This window comes from Osmerus eperlanus, chromosome 7 (genome assembly GCF_963692335.1).
Source record: "Osmerus eperlanus chromosome 7, fOsmEpe2.1, whole genome shotgun sequence".
NCBI lineage: Eukaryota > Metazoa > Chordata > Actinopteri > Osmeriformes > Osmeridae > Osmerus > Osmerus eperlanus.
In genome coordinates, this window is record NC_085024.1 from 17,971,650 (window position 1) to 17,991,021 (window position 19,372).

The 19,372-nt window shown below is 43.4% G+C and overlaps 3 protein-coding genes across 3 annotated transcripts in view; 2 read left to right on the forward strand and 1 right to left on the reverse strand.

Annotated features, from left to right (window-relative positions):
* The window catches only part of lamtor2 (late endosomal/lysosomal adaptor, MAPK and MTOR activator 2), a 41,628-nt gene extending 33,621 nt beyond the window's left edge, over window positions 1-8,007 (forward strand). Inside the window, exon 5 of the mRNA XM_062465458.1 lies at window positions 7,998-8,007. The gene's annotated coding sequence lies outside the window, so the exon portion shown is untranslated. The remainder of the gene's footprint in view (window positions 1-7,997) is intronic.
* Window positions 1-9,326, reverse strand: part of tmem176l.4 (transmembrane protein 176l.4) — a 53,782-nt gene extending 44,456 nt beyond the window's left edge. The window contains exon 1 of the mRNA XM_062465452.1: window positions 9,323-9,326. The gene's annotated coding sequence lies outside the window, so the exon portion shown is untranslated. The remainder of the gene's footprint in view (window positions 1-9,322) is intronic.
* lmna (lamin A) lies at window positions 614-19,224 on the forward strand. The gene is made up of 13 exons (XM_062465445.1): window positions 614-880; window positions 1,912-2,300; window positions 13,342-13,498; window positions 13,824-13,949; window positions 14,161-14,331; window positions 14,480-14,605; window positions 14,752-14,972; window positions 15,167-15,470; window positions 15,620-15,727; window positions 15,861-15,980; window positions 16,123-16,179; window positions 16,282-16,479; window positions 17,101-19,224. Exons 2-13 carry the CDS (start codon window positions 1,963-1,965, stop codon window positions 17,134-17,136), a joined length of 1,962 nt encoding a protein of 653 aa, XP_062321429.1. The 5' UTR covers window positions 614-880; window positions 1,912-1,962; the 3' UTR covers window positions 17,137-19,224.
* The last annotated feature ends 148 nt before the right edge of the window (window positions 19,225-19,372 follow it).

Consider the following 19,372-nt stretch of genomic DNA (forward strand, 5'->3'; position numbering starts at 1 on the left):
ACACACACACACACACACACACACACACAAGAACTGTCTTTAACCAACTTTGGACTTCATTAACTCCACCCCGGGGCGATAAATACATGCAGATCCATCTTAACGCTGCCTGAGATTTTTGAGGATGGCCCACGGGACTGGCTGTGTCCTTCCATGGTATTGGATTTACAGTTTTCGTGGAATTGTCTCTATTCTGACTCAGACTGTTGTTCTTCAGATACGATTTTGTTTCTTTGGGAATTATTTCCCTGACGTTTTTGGTGATTATAGATGATTTTAATCTTAACTCTAGACTGACACATCTATCCTAATCTTGGCTGTTCAGTAAAAGTGTGAATCAAGGCAGACTTTTACCTTGCTTCTTGTTGTTACTACGTTGCACTTAATGTCGAAGCCTTCACTGATACACCAATGTGCAAGCTACTGGAAACTCAGCGAAGCAACTGTCAGAAGAAAAGAGCTAAGGAAAGGGGAGAGAAGTGGTGCAGAGGGAGATCCAACAACTGCTGCGCCTGTGAACATGTCCAGCCCCGGCTTCTCCCAGCCCCACCTCCTCCCGTTCGCACACCCTGTCACCCCTCCCTGCTCTGTCCCTCATTCTCCCCCGCCCCCTTCAGCAGTACATGTGCAGGGAGAGACTGCAAGGCAACCAGTCTCAGGCACGATCCAAAGGCACACGCAGACGACCAAGCGGCCAGGCAGCACTGAACCGATCTCCTTCACCACGCTCACCGCTAGAGAGGACCATATACCCTACCTACAGCTCTCACGTACACCACCAGAAACTTCTAGACAGCTGTATTTGTTCACTCTCAAACTCAATCGCACACACCCACTTTTCCAGAAGGATTTACCTAACAACTTCCCTCTCCACGCTGAGGTAAGGCCTGGAGTTTTTTGCTCTAACTTCTGTATTTGCACTGAATGTTGTCATGCGTGCTAAAGAAGGTGTGTGCTGTGTGGTGGTAGAGTTCTGTAACTTGTATCTAATCTTTCAGACATACTTACAAGAAAGGTCCTCTTACTTTATTTGACTTGCAGTGACTTGCAGTGACTTGTGTCACTTTTGAAAAAAATTGCGTGCTATGATATTGTAATGCTTGACTCTTGAATATGCAAAGAAGGCTGGTTTGGACACAGGTTTGGAGTGGGCAAGTAGAGCTAGTAAGCCCCACTTGAAAGCTTATCTGTTCAGTTTTCAGTCATGATCTTTGAGTACTGTGTGTATCTTCATTGTGATATGACATGAATGAATAAGATAAGCGGTCCGTTTCATTTTAAGATAGGTAAGGATGACCTATTTTCGAGACTTTATTGCAGAACGGTTCTGCCATATACTCCCATGTGGTAATTCTCTTACATCTAGACGAAAGGGAAAGTGGATGTCCTAATCTGGTCATGCGGCTGTGTTTGTTTTATGGCGAAGTCTAGTCAAGATTGTGGTGTCATGAAGAGGCTTTGAACAAGCGGGTGTGGGCGGAGGCACTTTTTTTTACTTTTCCAGCAAGTAGTTTATGGCTGAAGGGCCTTTAGTTAACAGCATTGTGCTTTTGTAGTTTCCTGGGTCCAGTTATGAAGATTGTAATACTATTGAATCCTACTTAAGTGAGTCCTAGGTATGGTGTTAAACTGTCTGAGAGGATAAATAAGTGTCTCCAACACAATTTAATGAGTACTTGAAAGTTACACAAGGCTAACTTGTGATGGGATATTGTGAGCAAACTTGCACATGACGCCTACAACTCATATGATCCTCCACCTGCAGAGAACATATTATACACGCTATTAGAAGTTACCCATGTCTGCAACAGACAATTAAGAGAAAGCATTAGGAGATGGGAAGCATCATTCCTTATCCAACATCTGACCACCAGCTCTTCTCCTCTTTCCCCCCCTCTTGATCCTCTTCAGCTAGCCCCCCCCCCCTCTTCCTAAGCCTCTCTTTGAGCCTCCAGAGCTACCATGGAAACCCCAGGTCAGAAGCGTAGCGGCCGTCCGGGGGCCGTCTCCCCAGCCCGCATCACGCGGCTGCAGGAGAAGGAGGACCTGTGCAACCTCAACGACCGCCTGGCCATCTACATCGACAAGGTGCGCTCGCTGGAGGCGGAGAACGCCGGGCTGCGGCTACGCATCACCGAGTCTGAGACGGAGATCAGCCGCGAGCTCACGGGCGTCAAGTCGGTCTATGAGACCGAACTGGCTGACGCCCGCAAGACCCTGGACTCGGTGGCCAAGGAGCGGGCGCGCCTGCAGTTGGAGTTGAGCAAAGTCAGAGAGGAGTACAAGGAGCTCAAAGCCAGGTAGGACCACACATGGATGCCAGGGGCTGTACTTAAGGTATCTTTACGCTATTGATTTAATTGTAACTTATCAAGATCACATTATTTAGATGGAGTATGCTGAACAGGAGTAGGTGCTGAGATGTGGCATGATTTGTTCCTGTCCAAAGATCATATCTACCAGCCACTACTAGTTACTCTAGCTTTGGCTAGATTATTGGTCAATAGAAAATAACTTTTCTGTATGATTAAATACTTACGTCTATTTATCGTAATACATGTTTACAGCCGCATATCATTGATGTGAGGCTGTGGGGAACAAAGTAAGAGATAATGGTGAAAACAAGGAACTATCATGTGGTGAAGTGTGGCACTTCTGTAAACTGACGAGGGCTGGCCTCGTACAGTAACCTGCAATTAGAAGTACACGTTCAGGTATTCCCATGTTGCATTATGTTCCACTCCCCTTCCATTTCAACATGGCTGACTCAACAGTTAGCTGGCCATTTGCTGCAGAGCATATTGATATGAGTGACAGATCAAAATTACATTTATTAATGTTTCCCATATCTTTCACAGTGAGTAAAAACAACCTGTATAATGCTACACCTCCACTTTTACCATATTTCTTAAATCCCATAATTCAAGGCTTTACATACTTTGGTATTGGTTAAGAAATGGGTATGAAGACCAACAAAACTTAAGGACCTGGAGACCACATTCCAGGTGATTGAATAGGCCCTCAAGCTAGTTGTGAAATACAGCTTCATGGCTTCAGGCCCATTAGGACCTTAACCTTGTGGGCACAGCCATAGGGTCCACACCTCTGACAAACACATCACTCTGTTTCCTTTGAATAACAAGTCTGAGTCATTCAACAACCCAAGCATCCCAGGCATCCCGAGAGAATCATTATCCAACTCCAAAGATGCTATTCAATCAATCCCAGAGACCAGGTTTACCAGTTTATACCTTCAACCTTTCTGATATGCTAGGCAATACCACGCAGGTATCCAAATCATTATTCTAATGTTCACCTGCATCCCATTTATAAGCGACTCTATTTGATGTCAAGCTTGGGTTTGGGGTTTGGGTTACTCCAGGATAATTCTCACCATAGTAAAGTACCCCCTGCACTCTCTCCCTGCAACATGCTGATGCCTGCAATAACTTCCCAGGAATGTGTTGCAGTCTTGGTGAAGTCAAACTGGGGTTAGAGTGTGTCTGAGAGAATGAAATCGACTAGCAAATAAGACCTGGCCTTTGCGCGGATCCTGCCCATACAAAAGGTTTTATGCTTCATCTTTTATGCATCAGGTTTTTGTTCTTGGGAAACCAAACAGGGAAAATATTGCCAAAACAGTGGAAGCTTACTCAACTGAACATACCTTTTCACTTACCTATGACTGCAGTTCGTTAATGTTCATTAGAAATGTAGAAATTATGTTGTCTGAACATGAAAATGCATGGTGGGCAAGAGCTACAGAGTACTGTAGCTTTTAAAGAATGTAGTGAATCCTTGTGTAGTGCTGCAAATGTACCCAGGTTTGGGTGGGGCCTGACCAGGAAAGGCCTTTGTCTTTACATGTATTTTTGGGCGTCGGCCTTCATAAGGGTGTGGACTCCTACTGTTGACATAAGTGAATTGGAGCATTTGGACATCATTGTTAGTGATGCTTGTGGTAAGGTAGATGAGCATGGGTCTATTAGGGCATTGAAACATCAAAGTGAGGTGGGGTGGGTTGTTTGTAAAGGACCCATTCAGCCTCACATTCTGTTTTCTGAGGCGTCCTTTACAGCTCCCTAGTTACACCAGTAGATATAAAACAATTTATAAAACAAATTGTTATCATATCATTAGTTTTAATTTACAATGTAAAACAAATCTTTTGATGCATAGGCGGCGGAAATGTGTCAGTCGTTATGACTCACGCTCTACGCAGAAGCCAACCTGTTTGCCAGTGTTTGGTTGCCATGGCCCCCGGGAGTCCTGGCATGGGCGTGTGACAGGGTGGTGACTCAGAGTTTTTTTTCTATCCTTTTTCCTTTTTTTTTTTTTTTCTTCCCTTCTTCTCAGGGCCCCAGAGACTCTGGGAATGGGCTGACTGGAACTAAGTCCAGGAAGCGGGTTATACGTAGACTTCCACACTAGAGTAGTGAGTCATATGTTTATTAATACTAACAGATTGATACTGGCTCCCCTATTGGGTTAGAAAGACATGGCAAACTCAACAACCAAATGGAACATCTATTCTCATTTTGATATGCAACTGTTTTGCTGCACGGTTAATGGAAATACAAAGAGTTGTTTTGTCTTCCTTTCAGCTGTTTCTTAGTGTTATTAAAATGTGAAACTCTAACTGTACCAAAGTGCTGCACATTCCCTTGGCCTTTAGATTGACTCTACACTGTGTAGTGCAACAGTCAAAGCTGTCACTTATCATGGCTAGTATTTGGTCACACCTGTTCAGACATTTGTGTGGGCCCTCTACAAGCGTCTTTGTGTTTGTGTCACACATTTCCCCCTCAGGGTACTGGCCTAGAATGCTAACTACTATGTACTAAAACATGCATTGCCCTGTAAACGATTCACTATTTATAAAGAAGTTATATTTTACAAAAACAGGTGCTTGTGGAATGCAAGACACTAACCGAGAGCCTTATGGGCAAAAGCAGATGTCTTTTGATGAAAGCAGAAAGCTGATAATGAAAAGTTCAGACACAAGGCACTACATGACGTTAAGCTAAAACAAGGAGCTACAGACCATAGCCCCATGTGGCCACATGTGTCAAGGTTTAGTTTAGTCATCCAGTCAGCATACTCATCTTGTGCACTGTAGAAGTTTGGGTCTCGTGCCCACCAAGCACCTGAGCTGTGCCAATGACTGTGAAATATGAACATGTGTGGGGAAGCCCCCCTGAAACCCACCTAATACACATTAGCCTTTGTGTGGAAATGGTTCCTGTAAAACTTTCCTGTCTGTATCCACTGCCATTTTGTTTTTTAAATGTATTTGATCAGCAGACTTATATATCCAAAATAACATACAAAAACTGCATATAGTAAGTGCAGCAGAAAACCAAGGACTGGAATGGCACAGTTGTAGCGGTATTACAGTGGTTAGCTGTATTTTACAAGACAGTGAAATAGCATAGCATAATCTCTATTACAATTTACAATATTGCATAATTATACAAATGGGCCAGTGCTAACAACATAAGAAACATTATAATTTATCAAGTATGACATTGAAACATCTTAATGCAGGCAATTGCTGCTGAGTAATTGCACAGTAATGTATGAACACTATTCTAAATTAATGTGGATTTCCCCTAAGCATTGATCCACCCCTGCCCTTTTCTGTACACCTGGATATATAGACACTAACAATCACATGTGGTTCCTAGGTGATCAAGTCAATTTTACTTTTAAAATGTCCATGCTTTGGAGCTGTATATATTTTTGGTATAAAAGAAGTGTGAATGTCTTTCAAGCATCTGGTGTCAGGGACTATCAGAGGGCACACCAGGAAATGTATGTATCACACAGCGTAAACCCATTTCCTTGAGTGTGAATTTATTTCATTTCAGTTTCCTCTTAGTACTTATCCCGGTCCTATCGAGCCCACACAGCAATAGTCATATGAACTCTGTAGCATACACATGTCACTAAAATGTTATACAGTCCACTTACTCTTCATTCACTTCATTGACTTCTTGGAATGGGCAAAGTCTTTCCCTCCCTGTAATCATCCATAAAGATACCTAAAGAGTCACATTCCTTTCCTGGATCATATGTAAAAAGAGGAGGGAATAAAGACAGACTTTCAGAGGTGAAGAGAAGGTTCCAGTCACAGACGGAGGCTAGTCTATTGTTAATCCTAATATTTGTGAAAACCATCGTTTTTAATGAGTGAGCAATTATTTATAGCCCAAGGAAGTTCTGATGTCATACTATTGCAGTCACTGATGTAATGCTCCCTACCTTCCTTTGATCACACAGCAAGCCATGCTTAGATTTCACTGTACGACAGGAGGAATCCATTCAATCTCTTTGTCGAGCTGTTATCACAAGATATTTTTGAACTGGACATTTTAAGCTGCTTTGTCCTTTAATGGACAAGAGCACACATGCACTCAGTCAATGATGATGCAGCTGTGAAAGCTGTTTAAATGCTTTGCGGTTTTTACACGCAAACCCTCCATTAAATGCATGCTTTAGGCCCTCAAATACTGCAGGATATGAATATCTTGCAAAAGGTCAAGTATGTGAGATGAGTGAGGAGATATGTTGGCGTCACACCCTTGTCTGCATTCTTGTGGATTTAGAGAAGATGGAAAACAAAGCTTTTCATTAGCACCTTTGTATTGAAAACGTTTTGAATGAAACGTGTTCAGCAAAGGGGATTCAGGGTTTGCTTTAGCCAACTGTCAGCTCTTCATACAACAGAATGAACAGTCAAGAACGATATGTTTTGCATCCTCAGGAAAATAAATGCCTACTATGACAACTGATTGTTCTATGTCTTCTCCCAGGAGGCATGAGTTCAGTGAGACTCATGAGATGCTTGTCTCTGCTCCCTGTAATGTCTTCCCCCAGGGCAGCCCCATGCTCTTCCACAATGACCTCAGCCTGTATCATGTGACGCGAGACCTACCCTTCCCGTGTCTTATTGTGCAAAGGGCCATCTAGACTCAAGGCTCCCTGGGTTTGGATGTGGGCCAAGGGGGGGAACCCCCTTTGACCCCCTTTTTTTCTTCTTTTTTTTAATGATGGTGCCAGGACTTCAGTAGAACCTTTTGATGCTAAGTGGTAGCTATTAGAAAATGCAGTATCCCTATGGAACTGTCAGTCTGTGTAAGAGAAAGTATTTTACAGTACAGTCTCGTGGCTTCTTGCTCTACTTGCCTTAGCTCAGTACACTGCAGCGGAAAACATATGCACTGTGTCTGTAGATGTGTTGGATGGCGTTGGGTTGAGTTCTGTTTAGATAATGAAAGAGTAGAGTTTATGCTTCACTGGACCCAGGACTGGGTTCTGAGAAGGGCAATGGTGGTTTGGAAAGACTGTGTGTGTGTGGAGAGAGTGGAGTTTGTGGATCAGAGTTTCCATGGTGCTCTGTTCTCTTCAGGATCTTGCCAAGCTGCATGAGTCACTTGATAACTGACGGGCTAAATCACTTTAAGATGCTGAAACACACAAACACACTCACACGGGACCACACACACATACATTCTACTGATTGGGGAGTTCCCGTTTGCTAGTAGGTAAGTTGGGTGTGCCAACACTAACTTGCACAACTTCAATTCCTTACAATTCCTCTCATTGGTTCTTTACGCTAATGTACATTTGTAACCAACCTTTCCATATAATTCGACTAGACATGATGTTTGAATATGGCGAGATGCCTCCAGATGCGTTGCATTTAGTGTCACTCAGAATTTCCTTTGTTTGGCTGAGCTTATGAAATCTTAGCTTGAAAATGGTTTATCATCAATCTTCTAAATGGTTTATATTCAACATTCTTTTGGGTCCTTTTGAAAATGGGGTATTTAGCTGTGGAGATGCTAACTGTCCTCCCATGTTGGGATACATCATGTACCAATTGTATCCAGGCCCAATACTCTGTTTGTAACCCAGTTCTTCTTTCTTACTATTTGTGAAGACTATTTCCACTAAATGTCAACTGCATTTGATATGTTTCTCTCTCTCTGGATACTGTGTTTGATTGTGTCCCACGTTACCTCACAGCTGTTAGTTTAGTTGTTACAGTTTGGTAGCTTCCCAGTGCTAACACCGATGCTAAACTACCTACACACAGCACACTTTTTTGTTGCTGTTAGCTCCATGCTAATGTCAGCGCCGCACGCTTTACTCCATCTACATGGCCCCAGCTCAGAAAGACTTTGTAGTAACCAAATGCAGCTGGGTGGAGCAGCAACCAAGGTCTCTCTGGAGAGCACTGAGTGGAAGACATATATGACTGTTTACTCAACGGCAGAGCTAGCCACACCACAGTTTGTTGTTACTGTATACTGTTCAGGGTTTACCAAAGTTGGCTGCATGGAAACAATTAGATTCAGCCCATGTTATTTTCCTTACAGTATAGTAACTATGGTGGATTAAATTCTCTCAAAATCTTGTTTTGTTTTTTGTTAATGTTAATAGTCTAGAGTATTTTCTGTATTGCAAGGGCACTATTGAAGGACAGCAGACAAAGGTTACCTATACACTGAACATTTCCTTATCTTGCAAAGATAATCTGATTAAACAAAGGTGATGGCTAGCCTTTTACACAAACCAGCCAAAGTGTCAAAAGACAGGCACCAGGTGTTTGACTAGCCGTAGAATAATTATTAAAAGCCCACACACAGTCAGACCTGCATAAAAGGCTTTATCAGTGATTGACAGACTTTCCTTTCCTTGTTGAAAACTGTGTTTGATATGGGGGACAGAATGGGATGGACTTAGGAAGGCACATTCAGTTGTCATGACTCAAGGCTTTTTGCGGATGTCAGTGTTTACATTGTGTTTGCTGACTGAGTGTATGATGTTTGAGCAACAGTAACTGCTCTTTGGTGGTGTTATCGGATGTGGATGTTTTTCATATCTTACTCGCTTGTTGCACAAACCCACCTCCACCTGATGCCATGTCATAGGCCTAGAGGTCCATTGCGCCAATCTCAAATTTTATGGTTGCTATAGTTACATGTAAAACATGCATTTGTAGCTCCAGTGACACATTGTATAGGGCTGTTGTTTGTGGAAAGTACCATTGCTATTTCTGGACTCTGTTTACTTAAATAGAGTCAGGTGGCAGAGCGGTGAGGGAATCGGGCTAGTAATCCGAAGGTTGCCAGTTCGATTCCTGGTCATGCCAACTGACGTTGTGTCCTTGGGCAAGGCACTTCACCCTACTTGCCTCGGGGGAATGTCCCTGTACTTACTGTAAGTCGCTCTGGATAAGAGCGTCTGCTAAATGACTAAATGTAAATACTGTTATTCGTCTGCCTTTGGCTTCCTTACTCACTTCTTGTTCTTATAGTCTCAATCTTTCATAGAATCGCTCCACTGCATGTGTAGGTACCGCTTAACGTCCTGGCAGGAAATTTATTTTGGGGGTGGGAACTTTTTTCTGGCGGGAAAAATGAGGGGGAACCCTGGTGTATTCCCTAAATGTTGAAAGAATGACTCATCGTGCGACCCCACCCCTTTCTAGTTTACACATGTCGACCAGACGGCCCGTGAATAAACACAGTGCCATAGTAGCACACCGTGCAGATCAATCAGCACTTCCAACTCCCCACAGAGGAATTTTGTTTGTAGTAGCACAGGAAGCGAATGAGGCGGTGAAGTGCTTCTTAGCCCCTGTGGCCTCACTGATGGCACATAGAGCTTTTTGCACCCCCTGACTGAGGGCAACTCTACAGAAATGTAACATCGGTGCTATGCTGCTGTTGGGTAAGGGTTGTGGTTTCCAGGTAGAGAGAAACATGATGGAGTCGGTTACTCCGACCTTTAACCCAGTAATAGTCCAAGGTTTGCAATCTTAAATGACCCTGAATTGCATACTTAAACATATCCACAGTGAATTTTCTGCCAAACATGACAAACAATTTGGTGAATGCAAAAGGTGTTGCTGAAAATATACCAATTTGTAATCATAAAGAAAGTGGTTCCATTTAGTCATTTTTAATGTGGCTGAAACTGCAAAGTATCTCATTAGCAATTCATATTTTCTCAAAGCCTCTTTGCTATTTCAGTGATTTAGTGCAACATTATCTGTTTCATCTCAATGACAGGAGAAGTTTCCATCCTCAAATGTAGACATTTACACAGTCTGTTCAGTGCATACCTACTGTACCCACTGTATTTAGGTATTACTTTTGAATTACTGTACCCTTTTCATAATGATGCATCGGCCGTGTCCTAGAAATTATAGGCTAGACTTTCCACTGTGGGCTTACAAGGCTTTTCCACGCTGTTCAGTTCTGGAATATCCTGAAAATAAACATTCACAATGGAAGGTCCACCTCCTTTTTCCTTTCCTTCCAATCCCCCAAAAACGTGGAGGGAAATGCCATACTGAAGGCCTGACAACTAGGCCCTGGTTGTCATAGTAACGACACAGCAAAACAGGGAGGACTGTGGGTTTCTTCTTTTTTTTTTTTTTTTGGTGCGGGGCGTGTAAGGCGCTCTCCATGCTCGTCATTGAGGTGGACAAAGATAGCAGTGAGTCACCCGAAGGCTGGGGGCTGAGCCGACACATTCCTCCTTTTATTATTTCTCCTCTCTTACTCTCTCTCACAAACACAAGCATCCACCCTCTGTCTTTATCCATGTTTCCCTTTTACTAGCTCGTTTCTTTTCCTAATACAAACGTTTTCTCCATTTCTTCTTCGTTCCAGTGTGTCCCTTGCTCACAGTACTCTATATTCCGGTAAAATGTTTTTAGCCTTACCTGTTTAAAAACACAAATTCTTTTGACCTAATATAAAACAAAGAACAGCCTATTATCGAGGAATGGTGTTTGTGAGTATTTGTGAAAAGGCTTAACCAACACACCATAAACTGGGCAAAAACGTATGTCCTTTGTGTCAGAGAGCAGAATTATTTCATCAAGATGAAACGGCTTACTATACATGTACTCTCACAGTGTACACTTTCAACATGTTCTGTAAATATTTGATTTAAAGATGGTCTTAATGCCATTAGTAAAGCAGCACATATGTATACAGATGGTTCTAATTCTGTAAATTAGCGGTGTTTAGACTGACTTCGATTCTTCTGGTACAGTATAGTATAAACTACAGATCATTCATAACTGGCATCTGTTTGATGAACAAAATTAAACATAAATCCATGAACATCTGTCTGTTCCAAGATTTAATGGAAACAAGGTTGAGCTTTATTTAAAATAGAAGTCAGTGCGGTCAATTCATGCAAAAGTCGAATGGGATAATGCAAATGGACAAACACAGTCACTCATGAAATAACAAACACATACTTACACACCCACACACATTTATTCATACGCACAGCATACAAACACACACAAGTGCATTGTACATTGTTGTTGATTTCCTCACACCCTTCCCCCATTGTTGTAGTTGTGAGGTTATTCTGGAACAGAAACCTGGAGATGAATGCATTTACATACAATGCAAAATACATTTTTATGTTGAATTACATGTTTGTTTGTTTTTTACAATAATTGGTCATTTTTATGACATAAGGTATGCACACACACCCATGCACCTTCCACCTGTTTGGGACAATAGCTCTACAATTGAGTGCACATATTCATTTCTTCATGTTTAGGAATGCACACAAACAACACATTCACACCTCATAACAACCAATAAGTAACAACCCTCTCTTAGGTTTCCTCCATGTTCCCCAATCGCTATAATGTTAATTACCCATTTTATGGCAACAATAAAAATGTTCCACCATAACAAAAAAATATCTAGTGTCTGGAAGAGTAACCACTTTAATGGGACCCAAGTTATTAACCAGAGGGAACCCATCCGAGCCCAATGTACTCAAACCCCAATATGGTTGAACTTTAAAATTAGTACAATTTCTATTTACAGGAGCTGTTTCATTTTCCCCTAGTTGACCATCTAGGTAGTTGTGCTGTAATTTGCAGTAGGGTTTTGTGAGTTGATAGGCAGTTAACGCTGCCATGTATGTTCTGTGTGTGTGTGTGCTCTAAGCAAGCATGAGCATATCTGAATGCTGGTCCATGTACTGACACTATTGTAGCATCAAGACGGTGAGTTACTTTGCTGGAACTTACCAGAAATAGTGCTTTTCCCAGGAACCCCCCCATCTCTCTCGGCCAGTGACGAACACCACATTCCTCACTCGCATGACTTTCTTCCTGCATAAGCTGAGGTGCGGGGTGTGTAGGTGTCACAAGAGTCTGCATTTATGGAGAAGCAAGGGAAGCCAGAACACATCCATGAGTGGACAGTTTTCTCAATCGGCAATGATGAAAATCTTTAAAAAATGGGACGTTTTCAAGAGTCTCTTGAAAGAATGTGTGGGTGATTTTTTAGAAATGCTCATGTTAATAGTGCTGGATGCTACCTCCAGATTTGTAAAACCCACAACCCCTGTTGCACACCAGGGCCTACACAGCCTCTTTTGAAATCGCAGAGGAACAGACTGATCTTCAGGACGATAAGCGAGAGCAAATGTGTTACAACACATTGTATTCATGTACAGTATGTCACCACGCATACATGTTAAACATAGTTTAGTCTTATTGGAAGTATGGGCCTTTTCATTTGAATGGGAGCCGCTTTGGGTTGGCAGCGTACAGGGAACCACGAGGCCCGCCTGGGTAAGTGGTCTGGAAGTCATCTCCCTAGCAGATGGCCATCATTAGTGACAATGAATACTCCAAATGTAATAACGGGGGGGCTGGTTTCCTTCCTGGACCACCAAACTAATACACACATTTCTTTATCTTCTGTGCTTGGCCGTATAGCGGTTTTTCCTTGTACTCTTCCAAGTAGTTTGGTTGTTTTTCTCTCTGTACCCACACTGCTGATTTATTCCTTGGGAGCATTTACGGGATGTTTAACAGAACGCACGCACATGCAAACAAGCCTGAATGTTTTTAATTTAACCAAGATTTCCCAGAGAGCTTCGCATGTTTCACTTCTGTTGGAAGCCCAGAAGCAAATGGGCTTTTGTCCTTTTTAGGACGGGGCTTTTTATTCCTTAATGGCCCTTTCAAATATCCGCGTCACCACAGTACTGCTGCTGATAGAGATGAGTCAAACAGAGATCCTCTAATTAATTTGTGATGAGTAGTTATTGTTGTCCTAGGGAGGATTGTTATCATATGCTCATTATAGGATTATGAAAGGGACTCATTTTTCACGATCTCAACCTGGCCGGGTAGAATCAATAGGCTCAGGTTATGTAACCAACTTGGGTTAATATGCTACCTGACATTATAAAGCCTTGATAATGGAAACAGATGTTCTTTGTTACGGTATTTTACCACTTAAACTCCATGTACATCTCCTTCCTCGTTCTCCTCAGGAATGGCAAGAAGGAGTCTGAGCTGGAAGCAGCTCTGGCCCGACTGAGGGACCTGGAGGCTCTGCTGAACTCCAAAGACGCTTCTCTGTCCACAGCCCTGGGGGAGAAGCGCTCTCTAGAAGTCGAAGTGAGGGACCTGAAGGCCCAGCTGGCCAAGGTAACATACCGTCAGACTTTTATACACGCACGCACATACACACGCAGTACATACAGACACATTTTCACATTGTTTCCTACGAGGGCTTTATACCCACACACAATGTTTCACTGCCACAATAGGCTATTGTCCTAGCCCAAGCCGCAGTTGTAGGCCTCGTTTTCTCAATGAAACTTGCCATGTGGTGAATGTTGACTGAATGGCTTCCATGTGCCACCTACTGTTCACAGGAGGGAAGTACATCTTTGCAGCCGATTATTCTATGCCCTCGCCATTTCTCGGCTTTTCAACTTCTCTCTCTTTCTCACCCACTCTCGCTGTGAAGTTGGAGAGCAGCCTGACCGATGCCAAGAAGCAGCTGCAGGATGAGATGCTCAGGAGAGTGGACGCGGAGAACCGCATGCAGACCCTCAAGGAGGAACTGGAGTTCCAGAAGAACATTTCCAATGAGGTGAGACAAACGTCGGCTTTCCCCCTTTTTAATGCCCGTTTTGCTCTGTTCATTTTTGCTTCTCTTTGTGTCTCGTCTACCTTTGTGTACCCTCTCCCCACCTCTCTACGTACCTCTCTCACTCATCCCGGTCATCGCACACTTCTCTATCTTCGCCAAAATGGCTCACTATGTCCTCACCGCCCGTCTCCTCTCCCTCTGACCATTTAAGGGTCAGCGTGAGATGCGGCGTAGGCACGAGTCTCGCCTGATGGAAATAGACAGCGGGCGCCAGCAAGAGTTTGACATGAAGCTGTCTGAGGCCCTGACTGACCTGAGAGCACAGCACGAGGAGCAGGTCAGCATCTACAAGCAAGAGATCGAGAAGACCTACAACTCCAAGGTAGGGCAGCAGCCCCACACATGCACACGTACGCCTGTAAGACGGCCCACACCATGGGGGAATTTGTGTTCGCGTGTGGCCCAATGAATGAAACTCATGGCTTAATTGGTAAGGGTCTATGTCTTTCCCCTCCCCCTGTTTCTGCCAGCTGGAGAATGCTCGCCAGTCTGCGGACAGGAACAGCAGCATGGTGGGCGCCGCCCACGAGGAGATGCAACAGTTCCGTGTGCGAATGGAGGGCATGTCGTCCCAGCTCAGCCAGTTGCAGAAGCAGGTACGAAAAAAAACCCAAACGCAAAACTTGGATTTTCCTACGCTTGTTCATCTTCCATCTGGACCGCCTCGTCACGGACTTGCGCTTTCTCTTGCATCGTTTTTGCCATTTCCGCTTGCTCATGTGCCTTCTCCCTGTTTAACCAGCTGGCGGCACGGGAGGCCAAGGTACGCGAGCTGGAGGAGTCGCTGATGCGAGAGCGGGACGGGATGCGCCGGCGCCTGGAGGACAAGGACCGGGAGATGGCCGACATGCGCATGAGGATGCAGCAGCAGCTGGACGAGTACCAGGAGCTGCTGGACATCAAGCTGGCTCTGGACATGGAGATCAGCGCCTACAGGAAGCTGCTGGAAGGGGAGGAGGAGAGGTGAGGAAGGAACATGGACCCGACATCCGAAGCTCACACACACACACACTCCTATTTGCATGCATTGAGAGGGACACGGATAAACCCAGGGTCTCGACTGTAGGAAGTAAGGTTTCTAGATGATCGACTGTGATGTAGTTTGTCCTCATGCCCACTCCCCCCCCCCCCCCCCGTTCGTTCTCCGCCTGCTCCAGGCTGCGCCTCTCCCCCAGCCCTCCTCCCACCCGGGTCACGGTCACCCGCACCTCGGGCTCGGGCACGCACACCCGCGTGCTCAAGGCCGCCACCACGGCCAGCAGCAGCCGCAACTCCTCCGGGAGCGTCAGTGCCAAGAAGCGCCGCCTCAACGACAACGACAGTGAGACGTCCAGCCTGGCAGGGGCAGGGGCCGTTACACGCACGCGCATCGCCCAGCAGGCCTCCGCCAGCGGCCGCGTCACAGTGGACGAGGTGGACCTGGAGGGGAAATTCATCCGCCTCAGCAACAAGGCCGACGAGGTAAAAAAAAACACACACAAAATTGTTTTCGTTTTTCAGAGAGAAGGAGGTTCCTTGATTTGCAGCTTTGGAGTCTCATACTAAACTCATAAGGCCATTGGTAGCTGGTCAATGTGAACCCCAACTTTTCTGGCCGTTCTATCATGCAGGACCAGCTTCTGGGTCACTGGCAGGTGAAGAGACAGGTGGGCACCAGCAGCCCCATTGTGTACAAGTTCCCTCCCAAGTTCACCCTCAAGGCCGGCCAAACCGTCACTGTGAGTCCAAAGCGATCCGCGCCATCGATGCGATCTCAAACCGCATGAACAACATGTTTTAGAAAGTTGTGTATCTTTCGTCTCACCTTCGTCTCCCTCTCTCCCCCCCCCCTCCCTTCCCCCTCCCGTATAGATCTGGTCAGCTACAGGTGGCGGGACCCATAACCCCCCCTCAGACCTGGTGTGGAAGACCCAGAACACCTGGGGCAGTGGAGACCTGTTCCAGACCACCCTGATCAGCGCCAATGGAGAGGTGACACACACACACACACACTACTTCCACAACTTCAGCTCATGAGTTGCCAAGCTCAATAACCAAGGCACAACTGACTGTTTTTGAGCTTTTAATGACGTGATCCTGAATCACTCAAATGTTGTTTTTCTGTGTTTTCTAGGAGATGGCCATGAGAAAAGTAACACGCACCCTATTCCAGGAAGAAGACGATGACATGGTGAGTCTCACATCACATGACCAAAAGCATACTCCATAGAGCCTGTTCCCTACAAGCCTGATGGGGGGAAATTGATGGCCTTCTGTCTCTCTCTCTCTGCAGGCGGCCCACAGCACGTGCGGTGTGGACAGCGAGTACAACCTGCGGAGTCGCACGGTGATCTGCGACTCGTGCGGCCAAACGTCGGATCGCGGTACCTCATCGGGCGTGTCCAGTGGCTCCATCTGCAGCAGTGGAGGAGGTCTGCCAGAGGGCCTCATTGGACAATCTTTTATTGTTGGCAACAACCAACGCAGAAAGGTACATGTGGAAGAAAATGTGTGAATCTGCCATCTCATCAACATGAATTAAACCACCAATAAGCAGGAAATAACTATTTGCTTGAGGCATTTGGTCAAATATGTAATTATAAAAACATGCTTCTTCAGGCTATACATTTATAATTTCATAATTAATACGTGATGGATTTGTTGGCTTTTTACTACATTACTTACTATAACCGTACTCAGTTTAGATTATGTATTTTTTTATATATCTTATTTACATTTACATTTAGTCATTTAGCAGACGCTCTTATCCAGAGCGACTTACAGTAAGTACAGGGACATTCCCCCCGAGGCAAGTAGGGTGAAGTGCCTTGCCCAAGGACACAACGTCATTTGGCACGGCCGGGAATCGAACTGGCAACCTTCTGATTACTAGCCCGCTTCCCTAACCGCTCAGCCACCTGACTCCCTGTATTATTTATATATTATTTGCATTCTATTTACTCTCACATTACACTAACATATTTTCTCACTCAAGAAAGCATTTTTTTTCGTGTCCCACTACACTGTCCTAATTCCTGAGCTCTTACAACTGTATCCCCTTCCTGTCCACTCACTTCCTCTGACATATTTTTTCTCTTCCTGTCTTCTGTAGGGAGGTCGCCAACCGGAGAACTGCTCCATAATGTAGAACCAAACAGCAGCAGCACCTCACCTGAAGAAGAACCTCTCGGTCCACTTATAGAAGAGACAGCATTGTTTTGTACTTCTTACCTTTGTTTTCCTTTCAATTTGCATTTGTGTTATATATAATATGATCAACTATATATCATATGCGACAATTTGCAGTTAGTTTAGCTTCCATACTTGTTTTGTGGAGCTGCATGTATCCAATAAGACTTTTATATATATTATAGCTTTTTTTGCATGAGGGCCAGGCAATTGCTTGTTGTGTATAAGAGCCCAGTGTATGCTAAGGAAAAGAGGCATAGACAGCTCTTCTTCCTCTAGTAGACTTGGATACGTGTCAAGGTTTTAAGTCTTGAAGTCTAAGCTGTCAACACATGACACGCACATAAACCCTGCCATGACGTACGTTGTGATTTAATATCAAACCAGTTGAAACCTAGGGTCATATCCCTGGTGTGCCCACATTCATGACCATGAATGTTCCGAATGTCTTTTCCTTTTCAATCGGAAGAATTAGGGAGGGAGGCAATAATGTATGCAACTGGGGAGGGAAACACGTCTGGTCATTCTAGAGCTTTAGCCAATGGAGCCATTTAAAACAAATCTATATTTTTTTTTTTTGGAGGGGGGGGGCTGTGATAAGGATCATTAAGCCATATTTGCATTGCAACATAGATACCAATATTACATTTTTTGTACTTTATGCTTGCTTTCAAGACAGTTTACTTTTGCATTTGCCAAAAAATACATATGTAGTTGATATTAGTTTCTATACAGTATCATTTCTAGAGGAATGATTTAATTACGTATACATTTGGATTAATATTACTACAAAGATAGAACATCTGTTGATTTGGGTGAAATTAGAATGGCCACGTCGTTTATGCACCAGTTTTATGGATGATAAAAAATTACATTGGTGCTTTTTCTTTCAAGAAAATTGTACTTGTTCAAATGTCCAAAAGATGTATTTTGCTAGTCCGAAATTCACCATGATGTATTTTGCTAGTCCGAAATTCACCATGATTCACCATCATTTGTAATTGACAAATGATGGTGCTTTGTTTCATAGCAAATGTACTCTATTCACTTTATAGATTTTGGTTAAGTGCATGGATCTTCTATCAGACCACGTCAGTGTCACAGAAGTTGAATTATTTTTTTATGGTGGGAAATGTGTATACAATTCTTATTCATTTTACAGATGAATCCTGGACAATGCTGTAGTATTGCAATAGTTTATTTTGGTTTTAACTTGCTTTGCTTGATTTAGCTGACACTTTTTGGGGGTTTTGGTGGTGGGGTATGAGGGATACATATTTCTTTGGACTTTGTGTATATGCTGCAATTTTCCACAGATTTACCTGTTATGCTCACTACTGTAGGTAAATATTTAGCAGCTTGACATTGTTTGTACTCCAAAGTGACGCATATTGAAACTGAGAATACTTGACAGACCTGTTACTTTATTTAGGATTTGTTTTGTAAATCATACAAGTTAAAACCAAATAGCCTGTCTACATCACTATATTTAACTGATTGCAGGGCCAAAATTATAATGTACTTGGATGTAAAGTGAATATTGGAAATGCTATTTTACTGGTATTATTAGTGGTGCCAAAAAAACACGTTTTGTATTTGTCTTCTAAGGCATGAGATTTATACTTTTCTAGATTATTTGCATATTTGTACTAATGTCTGCCAAACATGTTGTTACATGTTACAAGTTATTCACATTGTGTGCAGAAGATTTATGCAAATGTTGTGCCTTATAAAGGATGGCAATATGCCTCTTTTCAACATCAGATATTGTAAAACATCAAATATTGTAAAGATGGTCAATGCCTGTGTAACTGCCTTAATACATTGCCAGTTTGTACATTTGAGCATAATCAGTATGCAGGCCTTATGGCAGATAATTATTAATAATAATAATTAATGAATAATTAATTAGTTTGAAGTAGGATTCTATCAAGAAATTGGATTTGATGTTTGACATGGAATTGCTTTGCAATCGATCAACTGTACCATTTTGTCATTTCTGTTTACGGTCATGCTAAGTAAATGTATTCTCCCAATGACAGTTGTACATGATTGTCTGTGTACTTGGTGATATCCTATTCTGTGTGTGTTACTTTGTAAATGACACATGTTAATTCAAATCAGTTCATATTTTATTTACATTATATACACACTTTTTTTTTTTCTTCAATAATGAACATTCTTACGATGATTAA